This window comes from Tachysurus vachellii, chromosome 1 (genome assembly GCF_030014155.1).
Source record: "Tachysurus vachellii isolate PV-2020 chromosome 1, HZAU_Pvac_v1, whole genome shotgun sequence".
In the NCBI taxonomy this organism is placed as follows: domain Eukaryota; kingdom Metazoa; phylum Chordata; class Actinopteri; order Siluriformes; family Bagridae; genus Tachysurus; species Tachysurus vachellii.
Window position 1 is genome coordinate 9,116,115 of NC_083460.1, and position 18,675 is coordinate 9,134,789.

The following is an 18,675-nucleotide window of genomic DNA, read 5'->3' on the forward strand; positions in this document are numbered from 1 at the left end:
AGCTCATTACTATCACAATTAATAAGCTGCAGGATTAATGAAGAGAGCGCCAATTAACGCCGATACATTTCTGAATGTCTCCTGAAAACCTGCACAGTTCCCTAATCACAGAAAAGCACTGATTTTTTTTTAACGTTTGACGTTTTACTGTCGCTCTTTCTGCCGTGATTCGTGTCAGAGACGAGCAATGATTATGTGCACAATGCGGATGAAGCCTAATTGTACAATATGACACCAGATATGAGTAATTAACGGCTTTTACATAATATACCTGTTACGTCCGAGTGTGTGTGTCTGTGTGTGTGTGTGTGTGTGAGAGAGAGAGAGAGAGAGAGAGAGAGAGAGAGAGAGAGAGAGAATGTGTGTGTGTGTGTGTGTGTGTGAGAGAGAGAGAGAGAGAGAGAGAGAGAGAGAGAGAGAGAGAGAGAGAGAGTGTGTGTGTGTGTGTGTGTGAGAGAGAGAGAGAGAGAGAGAGAGAGAGAGAGAGAGAGAGAGAGTGTATGTGTGTGTGTGTGTGAGAGAGAGAGAGAGAGAGAGAGAAAGAAGAGAGAGAGAGAGAGAGAGAGAGAGAGAGAGAGAGAGAGAGAGAGAGAGAATGTGTACTGTAAGTGTGTGTGTGTGTGTGTGTGTGAGAGAGAGAGAGAGAGAGAGAGAGAGTATGTGTGTGTGTGTTTGAGAGAGAGAGAGAGAGAGAGAGAGAGAGAGAGAGAGAGAGAGAGAGAGAGATCACTGCAGCAAAGGATAGTAAGAAACTAAACATTTTCTTTTGACTTTTAGACATACCAGAGTTTTGATCAGAGTAGATTTTACATATAGACTTCTTCATTCTAACATGACAATAGCAAAATGTAGTGTCTTTAGTGTGCTGTTTAGATGCAACCACAACAATTACTGGTGTTATAGTAGAGCATAACTTAGTAGTTAATGTGCTGTTAAGTAAACACCAAATTAACAAATGGAATTTAAAAGGCCACAAAGCTTTCTAAGTGCCAGATATGAACATAATAGTTTGTAAAGTAAACAAAAGCAAATTAGACTATCAGTATGATTACTTTTACTGCTACCAATACTGTGCTGCTGCCACTACTATTACTACTACTACTACTACTACTACTATTACTACTACTACTACTACTACTATTACTACTACTACTACTACTATTACTACTACTACTATTACTACTACTACTACTACTATTACTACTACTACTACTACTACTACTATTACTACTACTACTACTACTACTATTACTATTACTACTATTACTACTATTACTACTACTACTACTAATAATAATAATAATAATAATGATAATAATAATAATAATAATAATAATAATAATAATAATAATAATAATAATAATAATAATAATAATAATAATAATAGTGAACTCTTAGTGAATAATAGTGAACTCTTAGTGAATAATAGTGAACATGTTCATTTGTGGTGGCTTAGTGGTTTAGTGGCTTAACCACGGTGGCTTAGTGGTTAGCACGTTCGCCTCACACCTCAAGGGTTGGGGGTTCGATTCCCGCCTCCGCCTTGTGTGTGTGGAGTTTGCATGTTCTCCCCGTGCCTCGGGGGTTTCCTCCGGGTACTCCGGTTTCCTCCCCCGGTCCAAAGACATGCATGGTAGGTTGATTGGCATCTCTGGAAAATTGTCCCTAGTGTGTGATTGTGTGAGTGAATAAGAGTGTGTGTGTGTGTGTGTGTGTGTGCCCTGTGATGGGTTGGCACTCCGTCCAGGGTGTATCCTGCCTTGATGCCCGATGACGCCTGAGATAGGCACAGGCTCCCCGTGACCCGAGGTAGTTCGGATAAGCGGTAGAAGATGAATGAATGTTAATTTGTGCTCCTCTCATACAGGAACAAAACAAACAAACAAACAAACAAACAAACAAACAAAAGCAGATAGCCTGTGTTACCCAGAGGTGGGAACGTATATAAAAATACTACTACTACTACTACTACTAATAATAATAATAACTCCGTCCAGGGTGTATCCTGCCTTGATGCCCGATGACGCCTGAGATAGGCACAGGCTCCCCGTGACCCGAGGTAGTTCGGATAAGCGGTAGAAGATGAATGAATGAATAATAATAAGTTCATTAATTATGTGCCTCGTTAGTAATTTACATTGATGTACACATCACGGCCGCATGTCGGCGCTGTTCCCTTTCTAACTTGTGCGCTGTGGCTCTGAAACGCTGCCGCGGAGAAAAGTTTTGGCTTTTGAATAACAGGGCGTGAGGGAGGGAAAGCGCGTGTGCGATTGGTCAGCCACTTTCAGTCTTCGATCAGCTATTGGTCTTGTTGGTTTAAAGGGTAGAAAAGTGGGCGTGGTCCGCAGGGTCCCCGCGCGCTCGGGCGCTCAGTAAGCCGCGCTACCGAGGCCACCTGTCCCCCTCTCTCTCTCTCTCTCTCTCTCTCTCTCTCTCTCTCTCTCTTCCTCACACACACACATACACACACACAAACGCGCACACGCGCACACACCCCCTCGCGCGCTCCGGCTTACTACGGCTGGCGATGTGACGCGCCACGTTCGCCTTGTGGAATAGCGGAGTATCCAGCGCGTGCAGAAGCGGAGGAGAGCGGCTTTGCTTTTTTAATTTATTTTTTATTTCTCCACGGAAAGGGATGAAGCGACAGAGGAGGACGCCGTTGACCATGACTGTGGATTTTCTCACGTTTTTGTGCGCCATCGCGGCTGTTTCAGGGATGGAAGGTAAATGAGATCGGCTGTGATTCACGCAGGATAAACACACATCTGCGTCTCGAGCTCAGTAGTGACGGGATGCCGCGCGCTCCAAACTTTAACTTCTGCGCTGCTTTATAGCCGTCATTGGGAAACTTTTGTGTGGATGCGCGCGAGCCTGCACTCATGCGTAAAGTCCGGTTAGGGCTGAAATCCGCTCAGCTGCTCTGCACTGCTCTGTTCTGCTCTGCACTACACACCGACTAGACGTGTTATGCCTTATGGGGAATTTGCACACACACAAAACGTGCGCACAATGAATCACATTTGTTTTTGTTTTGTTTCCCCAATAACCTGCGTTTAGTGTGACTTTTACCTTACAAAGTGTGTCCCTTAATGTCAGGTTCCTTAATTGCATAATTGGATGCGATGCTTGAACTTGATCATTTGTCTGTATGGATCTAAACTCTTAATATTAAAGATAGGAATCAAAGTTAAAACATTTTTTTTTGCAGTATAAATCCTTTGAGGTATTTGTTGAGGTTAGAAACTGTAATAATAGATTTGATATCCAGCACCATGTTTTGCACATTTTTCTGAGGGTTCTGTGTCCAGTTCTTGTCCAGTGACTAAGAGCTCTGTGGAAAAAAGATTGAAAAAAAAAAGAATGAATCTCTCTCCTTGTGTTGCGTTGACAGATGGTGCACTGATGGCAGAAGATGAACCGAAAAAGCGCAGAGAAAAAAAATACACAGACCCTCGAACACGCTTTCTCTTTCTCTCTCTTCTCATGTCTATCTATCTATCTATCTATCTATCTATCTATCTATCTATCTATCTATCTATCTATCTATCTATCTATCTATCTATCTATCTATTTCTCTATCTATCTATCTATCTATTTCTCTATCTATCTATCTATCTATCTATCTATCTATCTATCTATCTATCTATCCATCTGGAAATCTAGGAGAATACTTTGCTTTTGACTGTAGAACCCCTTTGATATCTAGAACTGTTCCTCATCCAAAGAACCTTTCCCAATCTCTCAGACATTCTTTCTATTTCTCGGTCCGTCTTTACTCTCGCGTCTCTCTGTACGTTAAAACACATCCGTAGTCTTCACCCAAGTTCACATTCACTACGTCCTGAAGGTTAATGCGCTATGATTTCCGATAGCGGTCAGCGGCAAGTCGATGGGAGTGCTTATCTCTTCACTTTTCCTGTTCTTATCTAGAGCAAACCTGTCTAAGCCGACGTGAGACTAATGACACGCGTTTCGGTGCTCAGCAGCAGTCCTCTTCTCTGAACCTTACACCCTTTTTTTAATCTATTTTTGCTCACAAGGCAGAGTAAACATGAAAGTGAGAGTAATGTCCCAGAGATATGGAAAGTTTAAGGCTTTCTAAATGATAATGGCTCCTTAAAGTGATGTGGATCGTTTAGAGGGCTGTGCTGTGGCTAACCACAGCAGATGGGCCAGACATGATGGGCAGGAAAATGTGGAAAGGGTGCATGCAGTCATCCCATTCTGGTGGCTAATTGAAAGGGAATTGGCCTTTGGCTGGGTAAGTCGTGTGATCTACAGTCTGTTGCGATGAAGTGCATGGCTTTGTTTGAGCCCCGGCTTTGCTCTCTGTGTCCCAGTGATCGGATTACTTGCCCTTAATCACCAAATCATCCCAGCAATCACAAACAATGTGTCAAAGATCTGCAAGGGGAGACGTAGAAGGAGGAGGAGGTGGAGGGTGAGGGTGAGGGTAGACTATGAAAAACAGAAGGGAAGAGAGATTTCTGCGTTAGACCATCTGGGGTAACGAGAGCTCACTTAGATCACTCCTCCCCTCACTTGAAAGCGGACAGACAAAGTGCCCTCAGAATAGATCTGGCCATCTAAAATGGCGGCCATTAACGCCACGCATGAATTATGAATGCGTTCATTTGGCATTGCTTTTGTGTAAGGTGTGCCATGAATAATTTACTGAAGATGAGGTATTAATAGCTAGAGTTATTCGTTTATGCTGGTCCAAATATCTAACTTCAGGGTACAGGGCATAGTCAAGGCTCGAAGTTTTTGTGCAGTGATTGTTCAGACTTCTGAGCTTTAAAACACACGATGATTACAGGCTCGAAAGCAGATTTGACACAAAATCTTGACACAAGAAATTTTGTAAGGAAATGTTTTCATTTGGCACATAAATTCATAGAAAGCACCTCCTGGATCTGCTGAGCAGTTAGTGGCTGAGCGCTTCGGTTATGGGAACCATTATGGTCAGGGATTTAAAGTCACAACCTTCCAATCGCAAGTGCCAGTGAGTCACTACAGATTTAATAATGAATTGGGTGAAACACAAATGTAGTCTGACTGCTAATATTGTCCCCCACCTTAACTCAGACCATGTGCCTCATGCGATTTTGCAGTCGTGAGAAACGTTTCAGTGTTCTTTTTCTCATTAAAAGATAAAGTGGAATTCTCTCTCTCTCTCTCTCTCTCTCTCTCTCTCTCTCTCTCTCTCTCTCTCTCTCTCTCTCTCTCTCTCTCTCTCTCTCTCTCTCTCTCTCTCTCTCTCTCCCTCTCGCTCTATCTAAATCTCTTTGGCTGACACTCCGAAGTTAAACATGGTGGAGCTCTGCTGTTTTTATATAGCAAATTCGCAAATAAAATGCATTTCTTTTAATTTTTTATATCACATTTTGTCTCAATTTAGACCATATCAATTTGTACCAACTGGCTATTCGTCGAGGGGCACAGTGGCTTACATGTCAGCACGTTTGCCTCTGCCTTGTATGTGGAGTTCCAGGTATAAACACATGCTTTGAAAACTGATTGGCATCTCTAAATGTCCCATAGTGTGTACTGTATGTGTGTGTGTCTGTCTGTGTGTGTGTCTCTGTGTGTGTGTGTGTCTGTGTCTGTGTCTGTGTGTGTGTGTCTGTGTGTGTGTGTGTGTGTCTGTAAGTGTGTGTGTGTCTGTGTGTGTGTGTGTCTGTGTCTGTGTGTGTCTGTGTGTGTGTGTGTGTGTGTGTGAGTGTGTGTGGGTGTGTGTCTGTGTGTGTGTCTGTGTGTCTGTGTGTGTGTGTGTGTGTGTGTGAGTGTGTGAGTGTGTGTGAGTGTGTGGCTATGCGTTGGCACCCCATCCAGGTTGTCCCCCACAATGTGCCTAGAGTCCCCTGGGATCTACTCCAGGTTCCCTGCAACCCTGTATAGGAACTGAAACAGATTAGCTATGTTTCCTTTATTGCTTGTGAGGTGAAAGCTGCTTTTTTCTAAGAGCATGAACTCGATATATTTACATTTTGCAACCTTAGTCCTTCCAGTGGTTTAGCTGATCAGCCTTATTATGTATATTAATATATTTCTTTGGTCATGAGTTGAGTAAAGCACATAACGTGACATGCTCACTGGTGGCCAGCTTTCTGTCAGTGTCAGAATATTTGTGTTAAAATCTTAGAGCTCCAGCTACAAAAGTGATAGTGATAGTTTATCCCGTGTCACCTAGATGGGGACAGGCTCTCATTTGAGCTTGGTTTCCCCTCAAGATTTCTTCCTCTTGTCGCTTCAGGGAGTTTTTCATTGCCAATGTCGCCTCTGGCTTCCTCATTAGGGCTACGTTTAAGTTTCAAATTTCTATCGTCATTTCTGTACAGCTGCTTTGTGACAGGACTCAACTCAAGACTCAAGAAGTTTTTATTGTCATTTTAAGCATATACAGTATAGCTGACGCAGTACATCGTGAAATGAAACGTTTCTCCAGGACCAGGGTGCTACAGTATAACAACACAGAGCTACGGACTTAAAGTAAGATCTCCTAACCAGTGTTGTGCTAGTTACTAAGAAAAAGTAACTAGTTACAGTTACTAGTTACTTCATTCAAAAAGTAACTCAATTACTTTGTTGACTACTTACACCAAAAAGTAACGCATTACTGTTTAAAGTAACTTTTTAGTTACTTTTTTAAAGAAATAATGAGCATATTTCCACTTTGAGAAACTCGTCTTGCTCTCGCCTTGAGTCGCCGTTACTGCCGCACATACTTGAATAAACGTCCTACAATGCGTCGCTGCTGTAAACAGGTCAGGCTGTAGGCTACACTTTAGCCAAAATGAATTCATTTAAAAAAGTAATGGACAACCACACCATATGGTAACGGTAACGAAGTTAAATTATTTAAAAAGTAATGCGTTAGAGTATTAGTTACTGTCAAAAGTAACTGCATTACAGTAATGCGTTACTGCCCAACACTGGTCCTAACCACATAAATTGTGTCGTGTGTAATCTAGTGCAAACAGTGCGAGACAAAAGACAGCAAAAACAGACAAAACAAAACACTACAAGGACAATTACACAAAATACAAAATAGAGGATAGTAAACAAAGAAGGTTCTAGTAAACATATATACACTTATTTAATAGCAGCAGTGGATGTGGTATTGAAATGTGGTGTGCAAAACAGCAATTAAGTTAATTGAGTTAATTATTAATGCAGTATGCAAATTAAAATTGAATTCAATTCAATGGCAAAATGGAAAAAAAAAATCTTCCTTAAGCTCACCTCAAACATTTACCTCGTTTTTGTTTGTGTGAAGACATTTTCAGCAAGGACGTTTTCGTTCTGTTTATTCGTAGACTGGTCAATACTGCGATTTCACTTGTGATCATGCTAATTCGGTTTAGCTAATATGATTATCATACTGTAGATACTACATTGGATAAAAATGAGTGAGGCACTGCACAAATTTGGTTGTCTTTAAACATGCGGTTTTCCAAATGCTTTGCAAAGCTTAAACAAATGTCTGAAAAAAGTCGTTAAGAAAAACCAAAACCGCGTGTTTCTACTGTACGAGCTGCTTTCATATACGAATGCTGTTCATTTGATGTGGTTGAATTTTACTTCTAGGAACGAAAGAAATGTAAAATGACTTATGATGCTAATATGAAGCATATCATACAGTATGCTCACAATTTATTGGATTTTTTCCATTATCAATGGACTACCATTTATAGCTAACTCTTTTTACCAGAGGCCACAAATGTCATGTCATGTCATGTCATGTCATGCTCAGAAGTGGTGTTTACTTTCTCCTATGAAAGTAGAAACTCTTTTGTAGTTTTTAAAAAGTTACAAGAAAAAAATAATGAAGCAAAAACGGTTAATGTTGAAACCCATTTCTGCTAAAGTATAAGGAGCTTTTTACGCCTGGTCACTTCATGCATTTTCTGATAGCTATCCGATGGTAAAAAGACCAGGTCTAAATGCCCTCCGAAACGTTTTCGAGACGGATATATAATTCCGATCGTTCAAAACACTTCAGGAGGTGGTCTGGGACGCATTTCAGAAATGAGGTAAAATATATTTGCCTTTTGGGCGGGAGTAGAAAGATCAGATTGATATCCGATTCGCCAAGACGCATTTATGTGACCTAATGTAATTGGACTCGTTTTATATCAGATTTCCTGACTCGTTTTATATCAGACTAACTCGTGATTTTTTAAATGTTTGATAAGTTTAACATGAGTTTACCAGTTAAAAGGATTCAATAAATCAGTGTCAGGTTTTATTTTTAGCATCAGAATTAACGACAAAAAAAAATCAGTAAATAACTAAAGTGTAACAGCATTGCAAATAATTGTGAAGCTGAGGCTGATTTTTTTTTTTTTTGTCTCAGACTGTGGAATCAAAAACTATCCTGAAAACAATGCGAATTGTTCCACTTAGAAATATTAAGCACTATTAATTTTTTTCAGGCAAAGAAAGAGTGACTTAAAAAAGATTGACTTAAAAAAGATTCACTATTAAAAAAGATTCACTTAAAACAAAACGATTCACTTAAAACAAAAAGATTCACTTACAAACATAACAATTACTTCTAACTGGTCTGAGATCTTAGATCATAACCCTACACGTCTTCCAGGTGAACGTATGCAGTATGCTTTCCAGTATACTGTGAAGAGCATGAAAGGAAGGCGTGAGTACGAATTTATCACCAAACAACAGGAACAAATACAATTTGATCCACAAGCCATTTCTGCGTTTTAGTCGACGCCCATCTGTCCGTGTTCGAGCTTGTATAAAAGACAAAAGCGCTTTTCTGTTCCCTGTGCTGCAAAAGGACATTATAATGGGCATCCTTATTAAAGCTGCATATGCCCTCCTGGATCTGTTGTGTAGTTTTCTTTAAAGGGTAAACGACACACAGACACAAGCTGACGCAGTGATACACACCGACACACAGGCATCATGGTTGCTCTGAGGTGTGTGTGTGTGTGTGTTTTGTTGTTCACTATACATAACTTTTTGTTTTTAATCTAAAGCCAAAAACAGACACTTGATAGGGAATGAATTGATTTGTGTGTGTGTGTGTGTGTGTGTGTGTGTGTGTGTGTGTGTGTGTGTGTGTGTGTGTGTGTGTGTGTGGGTGTGTGTGTGTGCACTTGCACTGGCATGTTTGTGACCGTTGGTACATCCTTTCATTCTAATCCATGTCTCTCAGCTAAGTGAGCAGGCCAATGCAGGCGTAATTGGTGTAAGGGCAATCAGAAACGAGAGTGCTGTGCGTGTGTGTGTGTGTGTGTGTGTGTGTGTGTGTGTGTATGGTGGAAGAGGAGGTAATTGCTGCTGCTGTTGTGAATAATGATCTACAGATGCCCAACTCACTCTTTCTTTTTCTCTTTTTTCTGTTAATGGCATGCAAATCTATCTAATCCTCTCTCGCAATGCCCAGCCCAAGAAGATTTATGGGGTCTCTCTCTCTCTCTCTCTCTCTCTCTCTCTCTCTCTCTCTCTCTCTCTCTCTCTCTCTATGCAGGGGCATGAACAAATCGCTGCCTTCTCATGTTCCCATTATTTGTTTGTTTAGTGCCAGAGGCTGTTGTAATGCTTTATAATCAAATACGTTACATTGGTCTAACTGTGTCAACTTGAGACCCTTACCCTTACACACACACACACACACACACACACACACACACACACACACGCATTGCAAAATCTGCAGGATGTGCTGGTTTTGATCTGAAGGCCACATCTGGGAGTTGCGGTGCAGGAAGAATCTCTCCTTAGAGATCTTCTCTCTCAAGACACATGTTTGAAAACAGCCAGATGGCATCTTGGTGTGTGTGTGTGTGTGTGTGTGTGTGTGTGTGTGTGTGTGTGTTTTGATGATTCATAGATGATTGTTGGCGTTTTGTGTTTCACTGGTTTCTGTGACCTCACTGCATTACTGGGTTTCTGCTCAGGTCCCAATGCGCTTTGCGTTTTTCAGGTCAAATAGATAATAAGGAAAGCTAATTTCAGCAAATCTTGTCATTTTTGTAGTGTAGCTGTGTGCGTGTGTGTGTGTGTGTGTGCAATGGTGATGTGTTATTAAGGTAGGATTTCCAAAAGCGCACACACACACACACATACACACACACAAATTGAGTGCAAAGGTAAACAGTTCAGTTCAATGTCTTTTTGTACAATCCAGAGCTCTACTGTGGCACGTCTCTAAAAATGCCACTTCATCACGTGACCTGCTTGGCTTCAGCGTTAAAGCGTGTGTATAAATACTATTTAAACATGCTGCTGAAGGTATGTGTGTGTGAAATCGGCGGCGAGTATAGCCTTGAGGGGGGACACGCCGACGGAGTCTTCGTCAGCAGAAACTGGAGCCTTCTAGGATTTTTCCCTTGGGACTCACTGAAGCAGAAAACATCGATTCCACCGTATGCTTTAGGGTCTTGATGCGCCTTACTGCAGGAGTGTCCTATCCTCCCCTCCCAGGCTGGGGCTAATCGAGCTCAAGTCTCACTGATGTTTGGACTCTTGTCTAAAGCTTTATTGCTCCCTGTGTCGTTTTCTAAAGGTGTTTGATTAAAACTCCAAGCAGCAGCAGCAGAGCAGTAGCAGCCGTGGTGGCAGACCGCTTTCCTACCTGCCTCGAGCTCGGAGAATAATTGCCTATTTCTTGCTCAGTCTCTCCTCTCGTGAAAATAGATTGGGTTGTGCAGTTTACTCTTCCTGATCCCTCTTTCTCTATCTCTATCTTTCTCTCTCTCTCTCTCTCTCTCTCTCTCTCTCTCTCTTTCCTGCTTTATTGCCATTTGTAGTAACAGCACTGAAAGGTGAAACTACTTAACATGAGTTTAGAAAGACTGTAGATGTAGGACCTGAAAGAAAACATGATTCTCTCTCTCTCTCTCTCTCTCTCTCTCTCTCTCTCTCTCTCTCTCTCTCTCTGTATCATTGTATGTGTGTGCTGAGAGAAAATTTCTATCTATCTATCTATCTATCTATCTATCTATCTATCTATCTATCTATCTATCTATCTATCTATCTATCTAAAATAGAAATACAGACATTTCCTTAGAAACTTTGTGCACTGTGTGTCTTTCCATTCTCCACCCATCTCTCTGGCTCTGTGCACTCTGTATCTATCTGTCTGTTTATCTATCCATCTATCCGGATTTATTTGGTGTGTATTTGAAAGAGCCTGTGAGATGAAGCTGGATCCGAGTAACTGGCGAGAATAAAGCACTCCATTTATTTTCCTTTTAATGAGATTGGGTTGCAGCCTTTGTCTTAATGATTTCATTCCTTCTCCGGCTCCTGGCTAGACTGCGGGACTCGGGGAGACGGCAGGGGTTTCTGGCTGACAGAGTTCGGGTCCTGCTCTGAGCTCAGCAGGGGGAGAGTCTTCTTCCAAAAACCTGTTAGCTAAAATTTTCTTCCCAGAGCATATAGCTAGTCAAACAAAGCTAATAAAAAAGTCCAATGAATGCAAAACCATCAACACAAATATGACATTATTGTCAAAAGTCCCACACAGTTACCTCCTGCTTCTGTCTACATGGAGTTGGTTCAGGCTCCGCCCACACGGCACAAGAGTCCACAAGTGCCCACAAGCCTATACATATATTTTTACTCCCCTGTTCTCAAAAAGAAGTCCAAACATCACTGAAAAACTTTTGCATGCACATACCAGCTCGGTTGCTAGTGACAAAAAGAAGTCATGAATCTTTATTCCGGCGATTCGCTCATGAGAAACATTAATAGAACGCATATGGAAACATAAATGGCATGAATGGCAAATGTTTAAAATGTTGTGTTCAGCCACAATACACTCTGACTTATAATTGTTACACTAGCTATTAGTTCTATTGAGTCTTTCCAAATTTGTGTGTATGTCATTCAACAAACGTGTGAAGAAGATCCACAAATCACATCATCAGATTAACTTCACCATTTCACCATTATCTAGCATGTCCATAACACATGACATCTGGAATCAGCAAACTTTGAAAAGTCTTAAAACCGAACAGTTTTGTAATGTAAACAGACGGTATCTTTTAGAGACACAAAACAAAACAGCAAAAACAACAGGTTTCATATATATATACATATGGCCAGGGCCTTAGGCAAAGCGCACTTTACATGACTGTCCAAATCCCAAAATTGCCGTGCTCCTTACAGAACACATTCTTTCTTGTAATCCGCTATCTTGTCAAAAGTGCTGCAAACGCTACAGGATTAAGTGGAGAACCAAGTACACAATTGTAAGAACTTTCACCTAGAGGGATTCCACACAAATAGATCCTTATACACCATGAATCCTGTGAAAAAAGAGGACACAATGTACACATTTTGAGAAACACTTGGCCTGTTCAATGTCATTAGAGTAATGCAGGGAGGAAAACAAATAATTTCTTAGTGTCAACTAAAAAAATCACTTATGTGAAAAGCTGTCCAGGTAACAAATTTCAAAAGAATATGCATGAATTACATTTAATATGGATCGTTTCTTTTTTTTTTCTTTATGCTACTGCTCTGAAAGATTAGTCTCTTAAGCTCAGATACTTTGAAGCCATTAATTAAACTTCATAGGACCCAGTGTATGAAGGAAGCCTGATTACACTTTACTTGCTTGATATTTTGATATTCGGATTACAGTCTTTGGCCTTTCGTGTCTCAATAAGACATCAAACACACCAAAGTGGAAAAAAGGAAATGTTAAATATGTGGAGAAGAAAGTGTTTTGCTGTACTAGGCAATTGCTTGCGGCTGTGTTTGCGTATTTCTACAGATTTCTGTGTATTTCTGTCCAGCCTTCCTGCGGTGTTTTGAAATTGTTTTTACTGTTGTGTTCACAGACTAAACAATACAAAAACCACAAGAAACATTCATTCATTCATTCATTCATTTTCTACCGCTTATCCGAACTACCTCGGGTCACAGGGAGCCTGTGCCTATCTCAGGCGTCATCGGGCATCAAGGCAGGATACACCCTGGACGGAGTGCCAACCCATCGCAGGGCACACACACACTCTCATTCACTCACACACTACGGACAATTTTTTCCAGAGATGCCAATCAACCTACCATGCATGTCTTTGGACCGGGGGAGGAAACCGGAGTACCCGGAGGAAACCCCCGAGGCACGGGGAGAACATGCAAACTCCACACACACAAGGCGGAGGCGGGAATCGAACCCCCAGCCCTGGAGGTGTGAGGCGAACGTGCTAACCACTAAGCCACCATGCCCCCACCACAAGAAACAACCAAACAATAAATATACAAAAGCAACAAAACACAAAACATACAAACAAACAAACAAAAAAGAACAACAATAAAGACAAAGAACAACCATAGACAATAAAACAACAAAAATAAACAACAAACAAACACAAAATGAAAACAACAAAAAAAACAACCAAGCATAAAACAAAAAACAAAACAAAACAAAAAAATCGACAAAAACCCCTAAAACAACAAAAAACATCTACCAAACACAAAACAAAAACAAACAAACAAAAAAAAACAACCATACACAAAACTGCAAAATCAACCAAACACAAAACAAAAGAAACAACAAAAAAAAACAGGTATACTTCTTAGAGGATACGATTAGCTTAGGTCTATTTATTTCTTTGTTTGTTTTATTTGTTTGTTTTTAAATGTATTTATTTGCTTGTTTGATCATTTGATTATTTATATTATGCCAGATATGTCTAACACTAGCCTAAGTTACATAAAAAAAGAAGAAAAAAAAAAAGACTTCACCTAATGACCGCTTTCCATATTTTCCCTCCATTTTCAGACAAGCTGATTTGTAATCAGTTAATGTGACCGGATTATTAATATTTTACGGGTAAAAGCACCCCGTATGCTTGCTTTGTTTTCCGAACTGCCAGCTCTGTAAGATGTAAGTGGAGTCAATGAGGCCGTCGGTGTGCATGTGTGCGTGCTAGAAATGAATCAGGGAACAGAAGGGGCTTTGCCTCCTCCTCCTCCTCCTCCTTTCGCTCTTATTAGATCTGAGTTATGGGCCGTTTGCCTGCGGACGCTTGCGACGTTCACACATACCTCCCTTCCTTTATTACCATAAATATAATCTCTTAGTTAATGGGGAATTAAATCCGTAGGTAGCAAAGAATTGTAGTGTAGTGTGTAGAAAACTAGGTGTGTGTGCGTGTGTGTGTGTGTGTGCGTCTATATACGATTGTGAGTGTCTGTTTTCCATCAGGGATGGCAGCCTCTCTCTGAAAAACAAGTGTGTGTAGGTAAGGGGGGGATTGTGAGGTAATTAAGTATTGATTTTAGAGAAGGCAGGGTAATAGGAAACGGCCAGATCAGCCCTAATTACGGCCAGTTGCCATATCGGACCTGCTTACACTCAGAAGGATGATGTGTAATAGGATGGAGAGGGACTGCAGTGGCATGGCTCATTATGTCACCTTAACTATCACCTCTTTCTTCTACGGTCACATTGCTGCATACATTTCCACCACATGCATCCTAGTAATCTGATACTAATCTGCTCAATGAAAATAAGCCTCATGTAAATATTTTAAAATTGGGATAAAAAGTCTCTGAGATTGTCAATAGAGGTTGAATTATTATCGGATTATTAAACTGGACGGAAATGTAGGAAACAATACAGTGCCACACTGTGTCATATTCATTACCTTTCATTTCCTCTGCTATGAATAGCAACATTATAAGCTTGAGAGTGTATTCAGATCGAATGTGTGATAAGCTTCATGTAAATACCTACTCAATCCAGTGAAATGAGATAAAAAGAACTTTCCGATCAGATCATTTTCACAAACTTTCCTTTTTTTGTCCATTGTAAAAGATTTTAAACATTAGTGACTTACAAAAAAATGTCAAACATTTTCAAAATTTGTGATACAAAGTTTTTTGTGATTTTCTTTTTTCACAGAACGCTAGTTGATTTTGTGAAATTGCAAGTACATGATTTTTTTCTTGTAAAGACATATGTAATTACTTTCTATGACAGCTGTGCTCATGTTAACTTCTGAATGTGTGTGTTGTGATCACGTCACACAAATTTGCACCACTTTTAAATAAATAAAAGAAAAAAAAATCAGCTCCTCTGAAGGACAGATTGCTTGACTTTGCTTTGATACCTATAAATGCAGAATCCTGTAGCAAACTGACTGAAATAGCTTCATACCTACACTGGAATACAGTCAACTGTTTAAGGCCAATCCAAATTGTAATTTCTCTATCCAATTAAATGGGATAACTTTACGTTTAACTAACTTTACTTTAAGTTTATTTAATACACTGTAAAACATTTTAAACAATATTGAAGTAAAAGAGTGATATTTTTTGATAGACTTGAATACAAAAACCTTCCTGAGGTGTTTTTTTAATTGTTCTCACTGATGTGTTCAACAAACAACAAGAAACAACCAAGCAAACAAATAAACAAAAACAACAAAAAGACAAAAAACAACCAAACACATAACAAACAAAAAACAACCAACCAAAAAAACAACCATAAAAACAAAAAATGCAATTGTACACAAAACAACAAAATCAACAACAACAAAACACAACCTAACAAACAAATAAACAAAACGACCAAAAGACAAAAAATAACCAAACACATAACAAACAAAAAACAACCATAAAAACAAAAAATACAACTGTACACAAAACAACAAAATCAACAACAAAACACAACCTAACAAACAAATAAACAAAATCGACCAAAAGACAAAAATAACCAAACACATAACAAACAAAAAAACAACCATAAAAACAAAAAATACAACTGTACACAAAACAACGAAATCAACAACAACAAAACACAACCAAACAAACAAATAAACAAAAACAACAAAAAGACAAAAAATAACCAAACACATAACAAACAAAAAAACAACCATAAAAACAAAAAATACAACCGTACACAAAACAACAAAATCAAAAACAACAAAAAAAATCAACCAAACACAAAACAAAACAAAACAAAAGCATGAATTCTGACCTGAGAAAAAAGGCTTCACCTAATGACCGCTTTCCATTCTCCATTCACTCTTCCAATGAAAACCAAAGTTAATTTAATACACTGTAAAAGAACAATATTCAGGTAGAAAGTGATATTTTTTGATAGATTTGAATACAAAATGAAAACAAAATCGACATCATGACATCACAAGGTGTCATTCTACAGTATGTAAATTAGAGAAAGCAATAAATGCAAATGATTGGCTGGAATGATTTCTAAGACATTTCTGCATTTCTAAACACACTGTTAACTTTTCTTGTACCAATGAATGCACTGAATTTCTTTGTCATTTCAGACTCCACACTAGTGTTTTATGGTTCATATGAAAACAGTTTTATAAGTATTTCTGTTGTTAAATAGCTTACTAGCGGCAATATATTCATAGAAATGCTCCAAAACAACAAAAACAGGTTTCTATCTTAAAAGTAAATATTGATATCAAATCTGTTTCTGCTCTCTGAGATGCTCCAAGCGCTCCAAGGCGTTATCTTCAACCACTAAAATACTGTGTAAGGTTATCCAGAGGGAAAAAAAACCTCACACTGAAAAAACCAACACGGTCCTTTTATATAGTCATTTTATATCTGACTTGCGATAAAATAATTCTTTTGTTTATTCTGACATACTGAAAATATCCTATGAGTCGATTTCAAGTCTGCTTATTGGAACTAAATGACAGTGTAAAACGGGTTAAATGCTTCCAGCAAATACTTCTCTTATCCAGTCTCCTTACTCCCCTCCTTTCGCATTAAAACATTTCCAGTTACATTAATGAAGGTGAAGAATGAAATGATATTCTTCATGACTTTTCATGATAGGCGTAACCAGACACGCATGTGAACATTATCGTTGACATCACTTACACATATTCTGATATTGTATACTGATATTCATCCTGATGTGATCTGAATCACAGACTCATTCAACTTGTTTGGAAAATAATCACATTAACTAGTTTCCCTCAGCCATTTCGTGGCCTTACCAAAATGGGATACGAAGCACCGTATCAAAGCGGCTTGAAGATAAATTGACTCCAATTAAGGAATGTGTGAACGAAAGCTGATGGTCTCTGAGGGAAGCTTACAGAGAAACACTAACCCTGTTCAGCGTCATTAAAATAATGTTTAGATTATGCATCCAGACGATTTTCTGAACCATTAATCTTGTTTGCTTTTGCTCTTGAGGAAAGCTCCTGCATCTCTCCAATAACAACTGTGTGCAGTTTCTTTCTATTTTTTTTTTCCGTAAACCCACACACCCACACATTATTTATTTATTTATTTATTTATTTTTTTACACAGAGTCAGTAAGACATTTTGAGCACACATTTTCTTGCCTGTAATTGCCAGGCAGTAGTACTACAGGTACCAATAATACTCAGGGTGCCTGGGTCTTGTAACAGGCTCTTTGCCAGGCCACACTTTTTACGAGAGAGGTCTCTCATCATCTCTAAAGGGTTTGTATTTCATGCCTGCTGGCAGGACTGAGTGTATCTGGACTCAAATCTGCTGCATTTTATAATAGGCTCAGCCATGCCAGCTTGGCCTTGCTGCCCAGTCCCTGGGTATCTATAACACATGTTACGATTCGGCAGCCAGATAGAAACTACCGTCATCAAAAATTGCGAAATTGCATCCCGCCTATTTTACAGGACCATTTTTTCAGCAGAAGTTTATTTTATTTATTTGCTGCACATGCTACTTATGCTGCATTGAAAAAATAGGTGTGTTAATGTTTCCCCTAATATGTACTTGTACTTTAAAAAACATTTGTAAATAAAAGAATACTTTAAGTGTACTACTGTATATGTGAGAATTACAGTATTATAAGTGTATAATTGTGTTGTATTACTAAATTACTGCCATGAGGTTCATTTGCACTTATAGTTTAGATTTACAATTTAACAGATATCGCCGATCAGGCATAACATTATGACCACTGACAGGTGAAGTGGTGAATAACACTGAGAAATGGAATAAGCTGGAGAAATGGGCAAGCGTAAGGATTTGAGCGAGTATGACAAGGGCCAAATTGTGATGGCTAGAGGATGGGGTCAGAGCATCTCCAAATCTGCAGCTCTTGTGGGGTGTTTCCAGTCTGCAGTGGCCAGTAACTATCAAAAGTGGTCCAAGGAAGGAACAGTGGTTATCCGGCAACAGGGTCATGAGCGGCCAAGGCTCACTGAATCATGTGGGGAGCAAAGGCTGGCCACTGTGGCTCAAATTGCTGAAGAGATTGATGTTGGTTCTGATGGAAAGGTTTCAGAATACACAGTGCAGCGCAGTTTGTTGCATATCAGTCTGCATATCTGCAGACCAGTAAGGGTCCCAATGCTGACCCCTGTTCTCTCCCAAAAGCACCAAGAATAAGAAAGTTGCCTGGTCTGATGAATCATGTTTTCTTTTACATCATGGTGGAAGGCCAGGTACATGTCCGTTGCTCACCTGGGGAACACATGGCTCCAGGATGCATTATGTGAAGAAGGCAGGCCGGCGGAGACAGTGTGATGCTTTGGGCAATGTTCTGCTGGAAAACCTTGGGGCCTGTGTGGATGTTATTTGAGATGTACCATGTACCTACCATGTATACCCTTTCATGGAAACAGTATTCTCTGATGGTTGTGGACTCTTTGAGCAGGATAATGCACCATACCACAAAGTATATATGGTTCACATATG

At 39.7% G+C, this 18,675-nt stretch overlaps 1 protein-coding gene across 2 annotated transcripts in view; it reads left to right on the top strand.

Moving 5' to 3' along the window:
• Window positions 1–2,510: 2,510 nt before the first annotated feature.
• The window catches only part of LOC132846650 (ephrin type-B receptor 1-B), a 331,052-nt gene continuing 314,887 nt past the window's right edge, over window positions 2,511–18,675 (top strand). For both annotated transcript variants that reach the window (XM_060871347.1, XM_060871355.1), the window contains exon 1: window positions 2,511–2,729. In XM_060871347.1, coding sequence (XP_060727330.1) covers window positions 2,642–2,729 — 88 coding nt within the window. In that variant the 5' untranslated portion in view covers window positions 2,511–2,641. The remainder of the gene's footprint in view (window positions 2,730–18,675) is intronic.